The 21,075-nt window shown below is 45.2% G+C and overlaps 1 protein-coding gene across 1 annotated transcript in view; it reads right to left on the reverse strand.

Moving 5' to 3' along the window:
• Window positions 1-17,011, reverse strand: part of LOC137433797 (1-acylglycerol-3-phosphate O-acyltransferase ABHD5) — a 36,220-nt gene extending 19,209 nt beyond the window's left edge. The window contains exon 1 of the mRNA XM_078786051.1: window positions 16,904-17,011. Within this exon, the coding sequence (XP_078642177.1) occupies window positions 16,904-16,929 (26 nt within the window). The 5' untranslated portion in view covers window positions 16,930-17,011. The remainder of the gene's footprint in view (window positions 1-16,903) is intronic.
• Window positions 17,012-21,075: the final 4,064 nt, after the last annotated feature.

Genomic DNA, 21,075 nt, shown 5'->3' on the forward strand with positions numbered 1-21,075 from the left:
GCACCCCATGCCCCATTGCGCCCATCCAGTCTGCACCCCATTGCCCCTCGCATTAGGATGCTCAAACCAGCCCAAATGCCACGAGGTAAGGCCCGAAAAGGGGGCGGGGCGCGAGGTCTGGGGTGTGGCCACGTCAAGCAGACATCAAGGGAGGAGCCGGTAAGACCCCATCAACCAACCAGGGCTCGAGTGGGCATGGCTAAAGGGCGTGGTAAGGGTGTGGCTAGAGGTTCGGGAGGGTTGGCTAAAGCGGCGCTATATAACCGTGAGCGCAAAGCCCTCTGGAGGACTTTTGGGAGACGCGCTTTTGCTCTGAAGGACTTACGTGGTATTGAAGGACTGTCCAAGGACTTGCACGATTGCGTTTTACCAAGAGGACTGAACGGCACTCGATATATGAGAAGGACTCGCGTGCATACGGCAGTGGCAAAGAACTGGGACTTGGCTTGGCTTTGGTGACATCATTGGGAAAGCACTGCCGGAGCGGCACCTTGCTTAGGGGCCTGCCGGACTTGTGGGAGTGGCGCATTGTACCGAGCTATACCGGGAGCATGTATAAGGTGCCGGTACAACTATTACATACGCCAGTATAATCGCCAGCTTACCGATCCCCCCCAGTATAATTGTCCGATCCGCGCCACCGACACGGGGCGATCTTCTGCCGTCTACCATCACCAGCTGCTTCGTGGTACGAGTCGGGGACCGGAGCGAGCTGTGGACGCCATCGGTGGACCCTCAACCCGACCATCTACAAACCCCGTGTGAGTGAGTCTGAGAGTGTGACTGAGTGCGAACGGGCCCGTGTCCAGGGATAAGTATAAGACTGTATCAGGCTGCCCTGTGTATCTGCTTCGCCCTCTTCACTGTACATTGCTCTTTCTCTTCCTCTTCTTCTTCTTCGTTGTACAAAGTGTATAATAAATTCCTTGTTCTTCCTGTTTTCCTCTTAATTCGACCGTCTTAGTGATTTCTCAATTGGGTAAGCGTGGCACGATCACAACCGTTCCAATCGGGTTAATACCTGTTAATGGCCCGAATCGCGGCTCGCTAATCGCTCGGCGTGTCCACTGAAACCGTGGTTTGGGTGGGGTTATTTCCTTGCTTCACGGCCGGTGTTAGTACTTAGGTAATAAGACTAATTCGGCTTACAACTCTATATAACACCGCCCGGAAGGAACGTGATAGCCCCGGATCGCGTCGGATAGTAAAAGGACAAGGGGATTAATCCCCCCTTGGTAAGGGGAAGGCCGACGTTCTGATCAATATATATATATATATATATATATATATATATATATATATATATGTGTGTGTGTGTGTGTGTGTGTGTGTGTGTGTGTGTGTGTGTGTGTGTGTGTGTGTGTGTGTGTGTGTGTGTGTTATTCAGTGAAATTTTTTGGCCCAAGTCCTTCATGAACCGGCTGACTAGGCCTGACGTTCTACTGAAGGTGATTCGTACACCTTGCAATTTGTTCAGGGTGCCAGTATACTTCCCTCCTCTAAACGAAGGACACCTGCAATCTTTATCGTACAACATCTAACGCAAGCACAGATGGGGCACCCGATTTAACGTCCACCCGAGGGACGAAGCACTTTGTGACATCGTCTCGCCTCTTCCGTACCGATCCGGCAGTTAATACTTGGTTTGGGAATCAAACCCAGGCAAGACAACTCAAAGGTAAATGTGCTTTGTCCACACTAGTCCTTTCGGACTAGATTATGAGAAAATATATTATAATCATTATAATAATCAGTATGAACCAGAATTATAACCCACCATGCTCACATTACCGCAATCTTAAAATGTTCCATTTCTAAAATAAACATAGGGTCAATACCCCTGGTGATCACCTGGAAGAATAAACAGTATACTGCACTGACTAAAGGTATTTTAAACCAATACAATGTCAATGGTTGCTAGAAGACAGGGCAGCATGTAGAATCATACTAACATAATCATAAGACTTCAAACAAACCAAAAAAAATACTTATTTTAGGGGGGGGGGGCAACCCCTTTCTCCCTCCAACCCTGGTTACCTCCTCAGACCCCAATTTTTCTAATGCCTTGAACAAACTTTGGTACATCACGGGTGATGAAGGTTGTGGTGAAGTTTCATCAAAATAGTGTATGTAGTTTCAGGGGAAAAAGCAAATTCCTATTTTTTTTTGGAGGGGGGGGTGGGGGGGGGGAACCTGGATCCACTTTGACCCTCCCGTAAACCCCCTCAGACCCGATGTTTTCATGCCGTGAACAAACTCTAGTCACACCATAACAAATATAATTTGTGCCAAGTTTGGTCACAATCCCTTCAGCGGTTTTGGAGAAGAAGTTTCAAGTGTTTACGGATGGACTGACGACGTGCCATCGCATAAGCTCCCCTGAACTTCGTTACAGGTGAGCTAAACATAATAATAATAATAATAAATAATAAATAAATAAAAATATGTATTTATATATACAGACTTGGCATTTAATAAGGAATTTTTTTTTTCTTGACTTGGGTTTACTTTCTGAACTCGGTATATCAATCTAGTGAGTTTCTTTTACGCTTCGGTGATTTCTTTGTTAAAAGAACCATGTCACTGATTGTTTGTCGCAGCAAGAAGTCAATAACAGGATTATATCACAGGTGGCGTGACAAAATGTACGGACAGGTACATTTGACGATTGGCTTCACAATCGGGTATATAAGGGTTGTTGTGTTCTGTATTAGTGGAAAACAACTCCTGCACGTCTACAAAAGTTATTGCCGCTTCCCCTGGAGATGGTCCGTCAACTCGACAATGCTGTTTGTCATTTAGTGGTGGCTTTACGAAATTCCGGCATGAAACAGCGTGCTATTGCTCGGCAGTATGGCATTACTCAAGGTCAGGTGTCAAAGATCCTGAAACGAAATGCTCAGAGGGATGTCCCTACTCCAATACCGAGGTCAGGACGTCCCCACAGAACCACAAGGAGGGATGATCGCCAGCTGCACCGGTTAGTCCGCAATGGCCATACCAAGTCAGCTAATCGGCTTAGGGCTGAGTGGCAGCAACTGACAAATGTGCCTGTATCTAGAAGGCTAGTCAACCAACGACTGGTTCAAGCAGGCTATCGTGCCAGGCGTCCCCTGAGAAAGCCACGCCTGACCAGACAACACCGCCAGCACCGATTGCAGTGGGCCAGAGAGCACCGTCAATGGCAGCCAGGACACTGGAATCACGTGATCTTCAGTGACGTCTAGATTTCTGGTCTATCGTCAATATGGCCGCGTCCGAGTGCGCAGACAAGTGCATGAAGCCTACAACGAAGATTGTATAGTGCCAAGAATCCAAGCTGGAGGTGGTGGGGTGACCGTTTGGGCTGCTTTTCATGCAGGTGGCAAAACTGACCTGGTTGTTCTGAATGGAAATCTGAACCAGTTCAAGCACAGGGCCATTCTGGAAGAAACATTGCTTCCATTTGTTCGTGCAGCCTTTCGAGGAAACTTTGTCTTCCAAGATGACAATGCACGGCCTCATCGTGCTCGCATGATCCAACACTTTCTTGCTGACCGTGGTGTAGAGCATATGGAGTGGCCTGCCATGTCCCCGGATATAAATCCGATCGAGAACTTGTGGGCAGAATTAACGCGTCAAATCGACAACTTGGACCAGCAGCCTGCATCTGTGCGTGAATTGCAGCAGGCTATTGACACTGCATGGCAAGCGATTCCTGTCCAAACCTTGGCAAATCTCGTGAACAGCATGCCGCGACGTGTACGTGCTCTCCTGAATGCTTGTGGGGGTTACACAAAGTACTGAACTGTAATTTTACTGTCCGTAATCCCAGTCGTAATTTAACTTTTGTTTTTGTTAAAAAAAATTTTTGGCTAATGTGCAAAATAAAGAGATACTTCTGGAAAGCGCACAGAAGTTTAACACAGTACTGTCCGTGAATTGAGTTCGATATCAGTTTACATCACTTTCAAGGATCAATGTATTTGCTTCGAAATGTCAAATGTGGTTTTTGTTTCTTTTAAAGGTCACATTAACAAAATCTAGAATAATTTCAACATAATTCCAATGAACTTTTGGTTCTAAGTCATCTTGAAAAGTAAGTTCACCCCCACAAAAAAAATATTCCATATTAAATGCCAAGTCTGTATATATATCGCACCCGTGTCCAAAGGAAGCAGTTTGGTTTGGCATTTTAATATGAAACAAGCGTTACGCCTAGGTCCCCCGTCGGTGAAGTGATGCGAGTTGACAAAGTGGCAGACGCAAGGCGGCCATCTTGGATTTTGACGTGGCGACCCAATTTTCAACAGCGTTCTTCCTTATGCATAGATACACCCACACACCAGATTAGAAGTTGGTACTTCGCTTATTTTTCAAGATATTCATCTTAAAAGGTTCAGACATATATGGCGGCGGCCATCTTGGATTTTGACGTGGCGACCCAATTTTCAATAGCGTTCTTCCTTATACCGAGATACACCCACACACCAAATTATAAGTTTGTACTTCCCTTATTTTTCAAGATATTCATCTCACAAGGTTCAGACATATATGGCGGCGGCCATCTTGGATTTTGACGTGGCGACCCAATTTTCAATAGCGTTCTTCCTCGTGCCGAGATACACCCACACCCCAGATTAGAAGTTGGTACTTCGCTAATTTTTCAAGATATTCATCTCACAAGGTTCAGACATACATGGCATCAGACATACATGGCGGCGGCCATCTTGGATTTTGACGTGGGTTGTACCCACACACCAAATTCGAATGCGGTCCTTCGCTTACACACGCACGCACGCACGCCCGCACGCACGCCAAAACCATAGTCGCCCTTTCGCTCCGCGGTGCGACGGGGGACAATAAGCAAAGCCTAGAAACAAACGAAACCATGTCAAATTACCCTGTAGAATTACCATTTAGAACCATTTAAAACCGTTTTGATTAACTCTTTAGAATTACCCTTTAGAATTAGTACCCATTACCCTTTAGAATTAGTACCCATTACCCTTTAGAATTTGTACCCATTACTCTTTAGAATTAGTTCTCTTTAGAATTTGTACCTTTTAGAATTAGTATCCTTTAGAATTAGTACTCTTTAGAATTAGTACCCTTTAGAAGTAGTACTCTTTAGAATTAGTACCCTTTAGAATTAGTACCCATTACCCTTTATAATTAGTACCCATTACCCTTTAGAATTAGTACTCTTTAGAATTGGTACTCTTTAGAATTAGTACTCTTTAGAATTAGTACCCTTTAGAATTAGTATCCTTTAGAATTAGTACCCTTTAGAAGTAGTACTCTTTAGAATTAGTATCCTTTAGAATTAGTATCCTTTAGAATTAGTACCCTTTAGAAGTAGTACTCTTTAGAATTAGTACCCTTTAGAATTAGTACCCATTACCCTTTATAATTAGTACCCATTACCCTTTAGAATTAGTACTCTTTAGAATTGGTACTCTTTAGAATTAGTACTCTTTAGAATTAGTACCCTTTAGAATTAGTATCCTTTAGAATTAGTACTCTTTAGAATTAGTACTCTTTAGAATTAGTACTCTTTAGAATTAGTACCCATTACCCTTTAGAATTAGTACCCATTACCCTTTAGAATTAGTACCCATTACCCTTTAGAATTAGTACCAATCACCCTTTAGAATTAGTACCCATTACCCTTCAGAATTAGTACCCATTACCCTTTAGAATTAGTACCCATTACCCTTTATAATTAGTACCCTTTATAATTAGTACTCTTTAGAATTAGTACCCTTTAGAATTAGTATCCTTTAGAATTAGTACTCTTTAGAATTAGTACTCTTTAGAATTAGTACTCTTTAGAATTAGTACCCATTACCCTTTAGAATTAGTACCCATTACCCTTTAGAATTAGTACCCATTACCCTTTAGAATTAGTACCCATTACCCTTTAGAATTAGTACCAATCACCCTTTAGAATTAGTACCCATTACCCTTTAGAATTAGTACCCATTACTCTTTAGAATTAGTACCCATTACCCTTTAGAATTAGTACCCATTACCCTTTATAATTAGTACTCTTAAGAATTAGTACCCTTAAGAATTAGTACCCATTACCCTTTATAATTAGTACTCTTTAGAATTTGTACCTTTTCAAATTAGTATCCTTTAGAATTAGTACCCTTTAAAATTAGTACTCTTTAGAATTAGTATCCTTTAGAATTAGTACTCTTTAGAATTAGTACCCTTTAGAATTAGTACTCTTTAGAATTAGTATCCTTTAGAATTAGTACTCTTTAGAATTAGTACTCTTTAGAATTAGTACCCTTTAGAATTAGTACTCTTTTGAATTAGTACCCATTACCCTTTAGAATTAGTACTCTTTAGAATTTGTCCATTTTGGAATTAGTATCCTTTAGAAATATCCTCCTTTAGAATTACCCTTGAGAATCCTTCAGAATTACCCTTTAGAATTAGTATCCTTTAGAATTACCCTATATAATCCTTTAGAATTACCCTCCTTTAGAATTACCCTTTAGAATTACCCTTTGAAACCTTCTAGAATTAAAGACAGGGTTAGAAAGGTACTTCATTTTTGACGGACAGACGGACATAGCCAAATATTGAAGCGGTCTCACCGCTTAAAAAGAGATCGCTCTTAAAACGTCCAAAAAAACATTTTGAAACAAGAAAGAGCAATCAGAGATTGCAGAACCTCACCAGGATGTGTTTTCAGTGGTTTTTAAGGATTTGTGTTAAACACAAATAAAGCACGTGACCAATGACGTCATTTTTTTTCTCCACTAATTTATTCCTTGATGCTCAAGAAATTTCATCTTGATCGGATGAAGTTTTGTACTTGTCGAATTATGACGTCATAATGGAGGCACCTATGACATCATTAACATATTTTATTCGCCATGGAGAGTTCTTTACAATGAGCCATGTCTCAATTTTTTTGATTCAGCGCTTTCAGAGATATAGAGGTGCAAAGTTTTTCGGTTTTTCCAAGATGGCGCCCATACCACGTGACCTATGACGTCATAATTAACATTTAAAAAATTATGCAGGTGGAGTTGCACCTATGGTGGAAATTTCCTGTCAATAGGACCAACGGTTGCCGAGAAAATCATATTTATTCTGTGCAGACAAACAGACAAACAAACAGACAGACAAAGACAGACAAACAAACAAACAAACGGACCCAAATGCAATACCCTCTCCTCCTGCGAGGGTAACTAGAAGGGCACAGTAGAGCACACACCTCCGCCCGGCTGAAAAGTTTGTTTTGTATTCCATTGATAGGCCGGATATAGATTCGGACTTGAACCAAAATCTAATTGGCTTGTTCTCGTCACCGAACAACTCGACCACCAAGTTTGGTAACAACTCGTCCACAGCTTTTTTGAGACACACCACATGGCCAAAAGTATACGGACACCCCTTCTGATTAGTGCATTCTGCTGTTTCAGCCACACCCATTGCTGACAGGTATTTATAAATCAAGCACACACCCATGCAATCTCGACAGACAAACATTGGCAGTAGAATGGGCCGCACTGAAGAGCTCAGTGACTTTCAACGTGGCACCGTCATAGGATGCCACCTTTCCAACAAGTCAGTTCATCAAATTTCTGCCCTGCTTGAGCTACCCCGGCCAACTGTAAGTGCTGTTATTGTGAAGTGGAAACGTCTTGGAGCAACAACAGCTCAGCCGTAAAGTGGTAGGCCACACAAGCTCACAGAACGGGACCGCCGAGTGCTGAAGCACGTCATGCGTTAAAATCGTCTGTCCTCGGTTGCAACACTCACTTCCGAGTTCCAAACTGCATCTGGAAGCATTGTCAGCACAACAACTGTTCGTCGGGAGCTTCATGAAAAGGGTTTCCATGGCCGAGCAGCCACACACAAGCCTGAGATCAACATGCGCAATGCCAAGCGTAGGCTGGAGTGGTGTAAAGCTCGCCGCCATTGGACTCTGGAGCAGTGGAAACGTGTTCTCTGGAGCGATGAATCACGCTTCACCATCTGGCAGTCCGACGGACGAATCTGGCGTTGGCAGATGCCAGGAGAACACTACCTGCCCAAATGCATTGTGCCAACTGTAAAGTTTGGTGGAGGAGGAATAATGGTCTGGGGCTGTTTTTCATGCTTCGGGCTACACCTCTTAGTTCCAGTGAAGGGAAATATTAATGATACAACATACAATGACATTCTAGACGATTGTGTGCTTTCCAACTTTGTGGCAACAGTTTGGGGAAGGCCCTGTCCTGTTTCAGCATGACAATGGCCCCTGTGTACAAAGCGAAGTCCATACAGAAATGTTTTTTCCAAGATCGGTGTGGAAGAACTTGACTGGCCTACACAGAGCCCTGACCTCAACCCCATCGAACACCTTTGGGAAGAATTGGAACGCCAACTGCGAGCCAGGCCTAATCGCCCAACATCAGTGCCCGACATCACGAATGCTCTTGTGGCTGAATGGAAGCAAATCTCCACAGCAATGTTCCAACAACAAGTGGAAAGCCTTCCCAGAAGAGTGAAGGCTGTTATAACAGCAAAGGGGGGACCAACTCCATATTAATGCCCATGATTTTGGAATGAGATGTTCGACGAGCACATACGGGTGTGATGTTCGGGTGTCCATATATTTTTGGCCATGTAGTGTATCATGTTATGTATCCTTTTTAGCCTGATCACTCTCAATGGTGAAGAATCAGTTGAAAAATTATTGGATGCAGATCCAAATTTGGATCTTTAGATGGATCTAAAATTTGGATCTAATATGGAATAAATTCATCCTTGTGACATGCATGCTCCTGCATGTATGTATGTATGTATCTATGTGTGTATTTATGTGTGTATGTATGTATGTATGTATGTATGTATCTATCTATCTATGTGTGTAACTATCTATGTGTGTATGTATGTGTGTATGTATGTGTGTATGTATGTATGTATGTATGTATCTATGTGTGTATGTATGTATGTATGTGTGTCTGTATGTATGTATGTATGTATGTATGTATGTATGTATGTGTGTCTGTATGTATGTATGTATGTATGTATGCATGTATGTATCTATGTGTGTATGTATGTATGTATGTGTGTCTGTATGTATGTATGTGTGTATGTATGTATGTATGTATCTATGTGTGTATGTATGTATGTTTGTATGTGTGTCTGTATGTATGTATGTATGTATGTGTATTTATGTGTGTATGTATGTATGTATGTATGTATGTATATATGTATGTATGTCTGTATGTATGTATGTATGTATGTGTGTATGTATGTGTGTATGTATGTATGTATGTATGTATGTCGGCTTTACAATGAGCTTGATTTAAAATTGTTAATTGACAATTAACCTTATTTCTTCAGGGTGCCGGCACACAAGGCGTACTCTTGGGAAGGACACCATCCCATGGGATCTACAACGTGTGCGTGTGTACGTGTGTGTTGAAATTCCATAACATGACTGAGTGGGTAAGTAACAATGCAAAATGAGTACCAGCTGACTGGTAATGGGGGAAATTGCATCAGCACTCAAGGTCATCTGCCATCTGCTTGGAAATCAGCCAACATCACCGCTTTACACAAAAAATGTGCAAAAACAGGTCCTTGCAACTACAGACCAATCAGCCTTCCCTTCTCCTCTGGACATGCTGCTTCTGCTCTCTCAACAATGGATGGAGGTCCTCAATGCCAAACAGGAAATTAGAGCTGTCTCCCTTGACATATCACGTGCCTTCGATACGGTCTGGCACCCCGCTCTGCTCACCAAACTCTCCTCCTTTGGTACCCATGGAAATCTCCACGCCTGGCTTGTGAACTTCCTCTCTGTTCGCCGTCAACGTGTGGCCCTGAATGGGTTTCTCTCATCTCCTCTTCCTGTTCAGGCTGGAGTTCCCCAAGGCAGTGTTCTGGGCCCTGTGCTTTTTCTGGTCTTCATCAATGATCTCCCTGACTCTCTTGAAAATCCTCTCTACCTCTTTGCTGATGACTCTACTCTCTGTCGCTCCATTCCTCATCCTTCAGATCGGCAGTCTGCAGCCTCCTCACTCTCTGCAGACCTGGACAAAATCACAGACTGGGCTAACAAATGGAACATGTCTTTCAATCCTGACAAATCTCACACTCTTACGATGTCTCTCCAAAAAGACCGACTGGACAACCCTCCCATCCACTTTCTGAATAATCCTCTCCAAGAAGTTCTGTCACTCAAGCTTTTGGGTCTCACTATCTGCCATGATCTTTCCTGGGAAAACCACATTTCAAATCTGGCCTCCAAAGCCAGTCGCCGACTGGGCATCCTCCGTCGTGCGAAGTCCTTCCTTGGCACACCTGAGCTCCTCACCACATACAAGGCTTTCATCCACGGCGCAATGGAATACTGCTCTCCACTCTGGGCTGGTGCTCCTGCCTCACACGTAGCTCGTCTTCACGCTGTTGAAACCAAAGCGTTCAGAATCATTGGAATCTCCTGCGATGAAGCTCACTCCGAGGGCCTTTCACTCACTCACCGCAGGCAGGTTGGTGGTCTTTCCGTCTTCTACCGACTCCTCTCCGGCCTTGCTCCCCCAGCTCTCTCTGGGCTCTGTCCCGCAAATATTCCTCCAGGTCGCACAAGATCTGCGAGCAACCCTCTTATGGTTAAACTTCCAAAATCAAGACTCTCTGCTCACCTTCACTCCTTCATTCCTCTTTTCTCCCGCCTCTGGAACAAACTCCCTCACTCTCTTCAATCCCACTCCTCCCTCCAGGTCTTTAAAACAGCTGTTCACCACCATCTCTTATCTTCCCCCATCCAAAACCTTGATCTTTTCTACCCCCGCTAATTTCACCCCAAATCCACTTTTTTGAAATACCAACTTCTTTCCTGGAAGTCCTTGGTGTCCTTGTGTTTTATACTTCTCCCATCCTTTTTTTATTATTTTTTTATTTGTCTGTTTGATTATTTTTTTTTGTGATAAATGTTAGCTCTTTCACGAGCCTCGATTCTGTATACAAAAAAAAAGCGGCCCAGCCGCACCATCAGAAAATGAGGCAACCAACTGCCACAGGCTGCATACGAAGCACCACCACACGAGAATGAGCTACATTTTGGCAAGCCTTGCGTATTTACAGCAAAATTACAACGGATAAGTCAAATGATCTCAACTGCTTGGAAAGCATACAAAATAATTACACTCAATTAACCTGATTTACAGTGAAGGAACTGTTGGTCCACCCTGCATTGTATACTTTGCAGGCGTTATTAGATGTTACCGTTGCATGTAGTTGTATGCACCTGGATAAGGAAAGATCAAGATACACCTGGAGTCTTAACAGAGCGTCGGGATGCTCACAACAAACCTTGCATGAACAGGTCACCATTCAGTACCTGGGTGCTATCAGTCATGGAACTCGTTTTTTCTGTTTCTTCAGGGTGCCGGAACACAAGGCCTACTCTTGGGAAGGACACCATCCCATGGGATCTACAAGGTCCACCCATACTCATGGACGCAATGTCCTGCGTGCACAATGTGGCAGTTTACGGTCAGGTTTGGAATCGGGTTTAAGGCACCACCTCTGAACTATTCGACCAGGCCCTTGCGTAAAAGCGGATGTTAGAAATGGACAACCCAGGGTGTCGAAAGCACAAGTTGGCGTCAGACGCACAACAACAAGGATTCCTCGATGACAAACGAACAAGATGTTTATAGTTTACCCCGGAAGCTGATATAGTTTACCCTGGAAGCTGATATAGTTTACCCTGGAAGCTGATATAGTTTACCCTGGAAGCTGATGTAGTTTACCCTGGAAGCTGATGTAGTTTACCCTGGAAGCTGATATAGTTTACCCTGGAAGCTGATGTAGTTTACCCTGGAAGCTGATATAGTTTACCCTGGAAGCTGATGTAGTTTACCCTGGAAGCTGATGTAGTTTACCCTGGAAGCTGATATAGTTTACCCTGGAAGCTGATATAGTTTACCCTGGAAGCAGATGTAGTTTAACCTGGAAGCTGATGTAGTTTACCCTGGAAGCTGATGTAGTTTACCCTGGAAGCTGATATAGTTTACCCTGGAAGCTGATATAGTTTACCCTGGAAGCCGATATAGTTTACCCTGGAAGCTGATATAGTTTACCCTGGAAGCTGATGTAGTTTACCCTGGAAGCTGATATAGTTTACCCTGGAAGCTGATATAGTTTACCCTGGAAGCTGATGTAGTTTACCCTGGAAGCTGATATGGTTTACCCTGGAAGCTGATATGGTTTACCCTGGAAGCTGATATAGTTTACCCTGGAAGCAGATGTAGTTTACCCTGGAAGCTGATGTAGTTTACCCTGGAAGCTGATGTAGTTTACCCTGGAAGCTGATATAGTTTACCCTGGAAGCTGATATAGTTTACCCTGGAAGCTGATATAGTTTACCCTGGAAGCTGATATAGTTTACCCTGGAAGCTGATATAGTTTACCCTGGAAGCTGATGTACTTTACCCTGGAAGCTGATATAGTTTACCCTGGAAGCTGATATAGTTTACCCTGGAAGCTGATATAGTTTACCCTGGAAGCGGATATAGTTTACCCTGGAAGCTGATGTAGTTTACCCTGGAAGCTGATGTAGTTTACCCTGGAAGCTGATATAGTTTACCCTGGAAGCTGATGTAGTTTACCCTGGAAGCTGATGTAGTTTACCCTGGAAGCTGATATAGTTTACCCTGGAAGCTGATATAGTTTACCCTGGAAGCTGAAGTAGTTTACCCTGGAAGCTGAAGTAGTTTACCCTGGAAGCCGATATAGTTTACCCTGGAAGCTGATATAGTTTACCCTGGAAGCTCATATAGTTTACCCTGGAAGCTGATATAGTTTACCCTGGAAGCTGATGTAGTTTACCCTGGAAGCCGATATAGTTTACCCTGGAAGCTCATATAGTTTACCCTGGAAGCTCATATAGTTTACCCTGGAAGCTCATATAGTTTACCCTGGAAGCTGATATAGTTTACCCTGGAAGCTCATATCGTTTACCCTGGAAGCTCATATAGTTTACCCTGGAAGCTCATATAGTTTACCCTGGAAGCTCATATAGTTTACCCTGGAAGCCGATATAGTTTACCCTGGAAGCTGATATAGTTTACCCTGGAAGCTCATATAGTTTACCCTGGAAGCTGATATCCACACATTGAGCCAGGGCGGTGGCGCGGATGAATTATAAAACTCTTAAATTATAGGACATGCCAGACAGGGTGGGACATCTTTGTGGGACACATGATGTCATGGAGCCGAGTGGTGGATCCGAGCTTCATATCAGCACGAAGAGCACCATCAAGGTCTTGATAAACGGGTCATGAGTTCAACGTCAATAACCTGTCGCCAGGTAGTGCCACACGGTCCGATTCGCGATGAACTAAAGTAAACATGATGAACCCCGGAATGAAGACAAAAACGAGGTCGGGCTTTGTGTCTTCGTAGGAAGTTGTAGGTTCAGCGAAAGACCTAAAACAACAAACTCTCACTCAGGGTGTCAGGGTGTCCCACGTGTCCCGGAAGGATGAGGATAAACACATCGTGGGACACAACACAAATCTTCAAAAACTCACAACATGAGACTTCGGCATAAAAGTGGAGTAAAGGTCTTTCCAAACGTGCAAGTCATTGTATAAACAGAAAACAACACAATGAACAAGGCCCCATAATCTTTATGCTCTCATAATGGAGACGGAAAATGTGAACCAGGAAAACCACAACCCGGGACCCTATTTACATGTCAAACCACATGCCGGGACCCTATTCACATGTCAAACCACACGCCGGGACCCTATTTACATGTCAAACCACACGCCGGGACCCTATTTACATGTCAAACCACACGCCGGGACCCTATTCACATGTCAAACCACATGCCGGGACCCTATTTACATGTCAAACCACACGCCGGGACCCTATTCACATGTCAAACCACACGCCGGGACCCTATTTACATGTCAAACCACATGCCGGGACCCTATTCACATGTCAAACCACACGCCGGGACCCTATTCACATGTCAAACCACACGCCAGGACCCTATTCACATGTCAAACCACATGCCGGGACCCTATTTACATGTCAAACCACACGCCGGGACCCTATTCACATGTCAAACCACACGCCGGGACCCTATTCACATGTCAAACCACATGCCGGGACCCTATTCACATGTCAAACCACACGCCGGGACCCTATTTACATGTCAAACCACACGCCGGGACCCTATTCACATGTCAAACCACATGCCGGGACCCTATTCACATGTCAAACCACACGCCGGGACCCTATTCACATGTCAAACCACAACCCGGGACCCTATTTACATGTCAAACCACACGCCGGGACCCTATTTACATGTCAAACCACACGCCGGGACCCTATTCACATGTCAAACCACACGCCGGGACCCTATTCACATGTCAAACCACATGCCGGGACCCTATTTACATGTCAAACCACAACCCGGGACCCTATTTACATGTCAAACCACAACCCGGGACCCTATTCACATGTCAAACCACACGCCGGGACCTTATTCACATGTCAAACCACACGCCGGGATAATATTGCCATGTCAAACCACAACCCGGGACCCTATTCACATGTCAAACCACACACCGGGACCCTATTCACATGTCAAACCACACGCCGGGACCCTATTTACATGTCAAACCACAACCTGGGACCCTATTCACATGTCAAACCACAACCCGGGACCCTATTCACATGTCAAACCACAAAATCAAGGATTACCACTGTGTTTGTATGGTCAGCTGTGCTGATCACAATGTTATAATCCTTAATGTTTAACCGAGCATGGCAGGGCATCATCACAAGACTACAACACCAATGGTGACCAGAAAGAAATGTTAAAGGTTGGGGTTGGAAGTGGGAGAGGCCAAGGAGGCAAGACTGTGACATCTAACAGGATGAGTGTGACGACACAACAGTGTGACCATCTGGCTAAGGAAGGCACAATCACCATGGAAACCAAACAAGCCAAGGAGGGTACCGTCATTATGGGATCTGAACAGGCCAGTGAGGGTATCATCTACATGGGAACCAAATGGGTCCGAGAAAACAAGAGCCAGCGATGTTATTATCACCATAGGGTAACAACAAACAGCATCGATAGGGGGAGAGAACAAACAAACAAAACAAAAAAAACCACACACACACACGGTGCACACACACACACGGTGCACACACACACACGGTGCACACACACACACACACACACACACACACAACACGGTACACACACACACACAACACGGTACACACACACACACAACACGGTACACACACACACACAACACGGTACACACACACACACAACACGGTACACACACACACAACACGGTACACACACACACAACACGGTACACACACACACAACACGGTACACACACACACAACACGGTACACACACAACACGGTACACACACACACACACAACACGGTAAGCACACACACAACACGGTAAGCACACACACAACACGGTAAACACACACACAACACGGTACACACACACGGTACACACACACACGGTACACACACACACACACACACACAACACGGTATACACACACACCACGGTACACACACACACACACCACGGTACACACACACACACACAGTGCACACACACGTGCACACACACACACACACAACACGGTACACACACACACACAACACGGTACACACACACACACAACACGGTACACACACACACAACACGGTACACACACACACACAACACGGTACACACACACAACACGGTACACACACAACACGGTACACACACAACACGGTACACACACACACACAACACGGTAAGCACACACACAACACGGTAAGCACACACACAACACGGTACACACACACGGTACACACACACACGGTACACACACACACACACACCACGGTATACACACACACCACGGTACACACACACACACACCACGGTACACACACACACACACGTGCACACACACACACACAACACGGTACACAACACGGTACACAACACGGTGCACACACACACAACACGGTGCACACACACACAACACGGTACACACACACACAACACGGTACACACACACACACAACACGGTACACACACAAACACGGTACACACACAACACGGTACACACACAACACGGTACACACACACACAACACGGTAAGCACACACACAACACGGTAAGCACACACACAACACGGTAAGCACACACACAACACGGTAAACACACACACAACACGGTACACACACAGCACGGTACACACACAGCACGGTACACACACAGCACGGTACACACACACACACGGTACACACAACACGGTATACACACACACCACGGTACACACACACCACCCACGGTACACACACACCACCCACGGTACAGACACACCACCCACGGTACACACACACCACGGTACACACACACCACGGTACACACACACCACGGTACACACACACACCACGGTATACACACACACCACGGTATACACACACACACCACGGTATACACACACACACCACGGTATACACACACACCACGGTATACACACACACACACCACGGTATACACACACACACCACGGTACACACACCACGGTACACACACACACCACGGTACACACACACACCACGGTACACACACACACCACGGTACACACACACACCACGGTACACACACCACGGTACACACACCACGGTACACACACACACCACGGTACACACAACACGGTACACGCGCACACCACGGTACAGTCGCCACACGTTACATAACACGCCGTGCGCAAACACAGACACACACGGTGCCCTCTAAATCTAACCACACGGTAATATCTCTCTGTTTATGGTTCTTATGGTATTGGTATTGACAGTAATTATTGCCGATTTAATGAGAACCAAAAATGGAAAATCCACTCACGACTCATCTTCCTCCTCGCCGGCCATCACCCTTCTAGTTCTATTATGTTCACTCCCGAGATGACATCAGGGCGGATCGGATAACGTGGTGACGTCAGATACTAGGTTACCGAGAAGTGACGTTGACACGTACAGCGGACACACATTGGACATTGTGCCCTCTTTGCCGTTGAATTTCTCATCAATAACATATCATAAACATGTCGGTGGTGCATCTGATTGACAAGCTTTCATCCAGAGTTTATCAGCATAGGCGGAACAACCTGGAGCAGTGTAAGCTGCACCATAATGATAATATACTTGTGTTTTATACGTTTCAATATCCGGTATATATTTTACATTGTATCTAAAAATACAATACAGTCATGTATAAATACGATATGTATAATCTAATACAGTATATCTATCTAATATAGTGTAGGCAGGCCTATCTATACTGGTACGATACATGTAAATGATAATATCTCTAGTAATGTATAATATCAGGGTATTTAACTATTTTTTAATGTAATCAGGAAAATGTGGAATTGTTTTCTTTGTCTCATTGAGTGTTTTCTATCCCCTCTTTGGTGATTACAAACCACGCAGTATGTGCTGTACATGATAGTGTAGTTGAGAACAGTACTTGGTTTTAGTCGTCTGTCTGTGACGTTACTTGTACAGTTTAATTATATCGGTTGTGTGCAGTGCATTTAACATTCACTTGCTCGTCATTAATGCTTGATGCACATAAACCGATGTGATGAAAAGCATTTATTTAAAGGGAAGCGTTGAGCTGAAAAATAAAACCGCCGATGAAACCGAACCGTCGCCCGTCGGTGTTGACGCGATGGACGTGCAAAGTGTGGCAGGCGAAGATGCGGTTCCGTGCGATTTACTCACAGATGAAGGCACTAACTCCAAGTCTGTGCTGTGCCTGAACTGCGGCCTGGTGGTGTTACGCCCAGGCCTCGCTCGGATCACGACCCGCCAGGTAGTCCGGATACCTTCGACCTTAACGGCTCATCATGCTCCCATTGCATTGGCATTAGCCATTACCAACCGCACGAACTTCGCTTGTTTCATAAGTTTGTGAACTTCACTTCGTGGGCTTTTAAAACCGATTCGTTGATGAAGACATTGCCTTGTATTCTATAAATGAATGAGAGTGAATGAATGAATGTTACGAGACATCTCCCACTCCAAGATAAGTTAATTTTTCTGAAACACAAAGATTAAATGAGTTAATAAAACATTAATATGGCTTACCTTTATGATTATCAGAGCCCAATGTCTCCACAATGACGATGTGAGGGAGGGAGGTGGTTTAACTTATGTGATCCTCGGTGCCGTTTTTGGCGGTGTATTATCATCAGTGCGCTACATCATTAGGCTGGAAGTCAACCTGTGGTGCACGGTGGGCTTTGTTTCGGCAACCGAGCACAGCTCATTCATCACCCATCCAACACCATCCCTGCCATGAAGCACGATGGTGGCAGCATGATGCTATGGGGATGCTTTTCAGCGGTTAGATTTCATATTAGGTTAGATTCGGTAAACTGTACAGTCCAGGTCGCCCTCCCCCCTTCACTATCCCATCCTCCTCACTACCTCCCCCCCCCCCCCCTCCTCCCTCTGGCTACTCCTCCCTTCCCTCCCTTACTCTCTCTCCTCGACTCCCACACCTCCTCTCCCTCCTCTTAATATTCCCATCAGTGAATCGACACTGCATTGCCCGGCAACGTCAAGTACCTTTGCTAGTTATAAATATGTTGATCGCTTTTCAATAGGCCATAGATTTAAGGGAGTCGACTAACACGGCACCTACCAAAAAGGGTAGTCGAATAATATGGGTGGTGCATTTTTATTTTTATTTTTTTTTTAATACAAGATCGAGGCTCGTGAAAGAGCGAACATTAATCAAAATAATCACACAGAAAGACAGACACACAAAACAAATAACATCGGGAGCGGTAGACAAGATGGGGAGAGAGGGGGAAGGACACAAACACAACATTTGAGAGCAGGGACCGAGAGACATGGAGACATCGAGAGAACTGTGGGAGGGAGAGGGCTTTGGGGGGAAGGCATGGGAAGGGGGGGGGGCGGGGTGGGAGAGGTATAAAACATATGGACCCTGCCAAGACTTCCAGGAAAGAAGTTGGAATTTCAAACAAGGTGGATCTGGGGTGAATTAGTGGGGGTAGAAAAGATCAAGGTTTTGGATGGGGGAAGATAAGAGATGGTGGTGAACAGCTGTTTTGAAGACCTGGAGGGAGGAGTGTGATTGAAGTGAGTGTGGGAGTTTGTTCCAGAGGCGGGAGAAAAGAGGAATGAAAGAGTGAAGGTGAGCAGAGAGCCGAGATTTCGGCAGTTTAACCATCAGAGGGTGGCTGGCAGATCTTGTGCGACCTGTAGGAATATTTGGGGGACAGAGCACAGAGAGAGCTGGGGGAGCAAGGCCGGAGAGGAGTCGGTAGAAGACAGAAAGACCACCTACCTGCCTGCGGTGAGTGAGTGAAAGGCCCTCAGAGATAGCTTCATCGCGGGAGATTCCAATGATTCTGAAAGCTTTGGATTCAACAGCGTGAAGCCGAGCCAGGTGTGAGGCAGGAGCACCGGCCCATAGGGGAGAACAGTATTCCATTGAGCTGCGGATGAAAGCCTTGTATGTGGTGAGGAGCTCAGGTGTGCCTAGGAAGGACTTCGCACGACGGAGGATGCCCAGTCGGCGACTGGCTTTGGAGGCCAGCTTGGAAATGTGGTTTTCCCAAGAAAGATCATGGCAGATGGTGAGACCCAAAAGCTTGAGCGACAGAACTTCTTGGAGAGGATTGTTGAGAAAGTAGATGGGAGGGTTGTCCAGTCGATCTTTTCGGAGAGACATAGTAAGAGTGTGAGATTTGTCAGGATTGAAAGACATGTTCCACATGTTTGACCAGTCTGTGATTTTGTCCAGGTCTTCAGAGAGTGAGGAGGCTGCAGACTGCCGATCTGAGGGAAGAGGAATGGAGCGGCAGAGAGTGGAGTCATCAGCAAAGAGATACAGAGGATTTTCCAGAGAGTCGGAGAGATCATTGATAAAGACCAGAAAAAGCACAGGGCCCAGCACACTGCCTTGGGGAACTCCAGCCTGAATGGGAAGGGGAGATGAGAGAAATCCATTCAGGGCCACACGTTGACTACGACCAGAGAGGAAGTCCGCAAGCCATGCATGGAGATTTCCATGGATACCATAGGAGGAGAGTTTGGTGAGCAGAGCTGGGTGCCAGACCGTATCGAAGGCACGTGATATGTCAAGGGAGACAGCTCTGATTTCCTGTTTGGCATTGAGGACCTCCATCCATTGTTGAGACAGCAGAAGCAGCATGTCCAGAGTAGAGTGACCTGGTCTGAAACCAAATTGATGATCAGAGATCAAGCTATTGGAGAAGAGGAAAGATTTAATATCCGAAGCAATGATGGATTCCATGACTTTGCTGATAATTGGGAGCAGGCTGATTGGTCTGTAGTTGCAAGGATCTGTTTTTGCACCTTTTTTGTGTAAAGCGGTAATGTTTGCTGATTTCCAGGATGCTGGCAGATGACCTTGAGCAAAAGATAGGGTGAAAAGAACAGAGAGAGGGTGAGATAGAGCGGCAGAGCAGGATTTTAGGACCCGTGGGCTGATGCCATCTGGTCCAGTTGCAGAATCAGAGTCGAGGTTTGACAAAAACTCCTCCACCTTGTCAGCAGAGAAGGTCACAGAGTCCAGGAGCAGTTTGGTTCGACTGGGAAAGGTGGGAACAGAGAGAGATGGGTTTGGGACTAAGGATTTTGAGGCAAACACAGAGTTGAGGCATTCGGCTTTGTCACGTGCGATGTCAACTGTGTGGCCATTTGAGGTAAGGGAGGGGATGGAGGGGGAACAAACACCAGAAACGGATTTGACCAGACGCCACCAGGATTTGGAGGAAGGAGACAGGTTTGAGAGTTCATTCTTGAGTGAGGAGAGATAGTGCTTCCTGGCACTCCTGAGGGTAGACACACACTTGTTCCGAGCTTGGTGGAAGGAACTGAGATTTCCTTCAGTTGGATTAGCCTTCCAAGAGGCAAAGGCAAGTTGTTTCAGGGCAACTGCCTCACCACAAGATTCAGTGTACCATGGACGGGAGGAAGGGTAAGACAACTGAAGGCGAGATGGGATAAATCTGT

This window comes from Myxine glutinosa, chromosome 10, assembly GCF_964187855.1.
Source record: "Myxine glutinosa chromosome 10, kmMyxGlut1.1, whole genome shotgun sequence".
Classification (NCBI taxonomy): Eukaryota; Metazoa; Chordata; class Myxini; order Myxiniformes; family Myxinidae; genus Myxine; species Myxine glutinosa.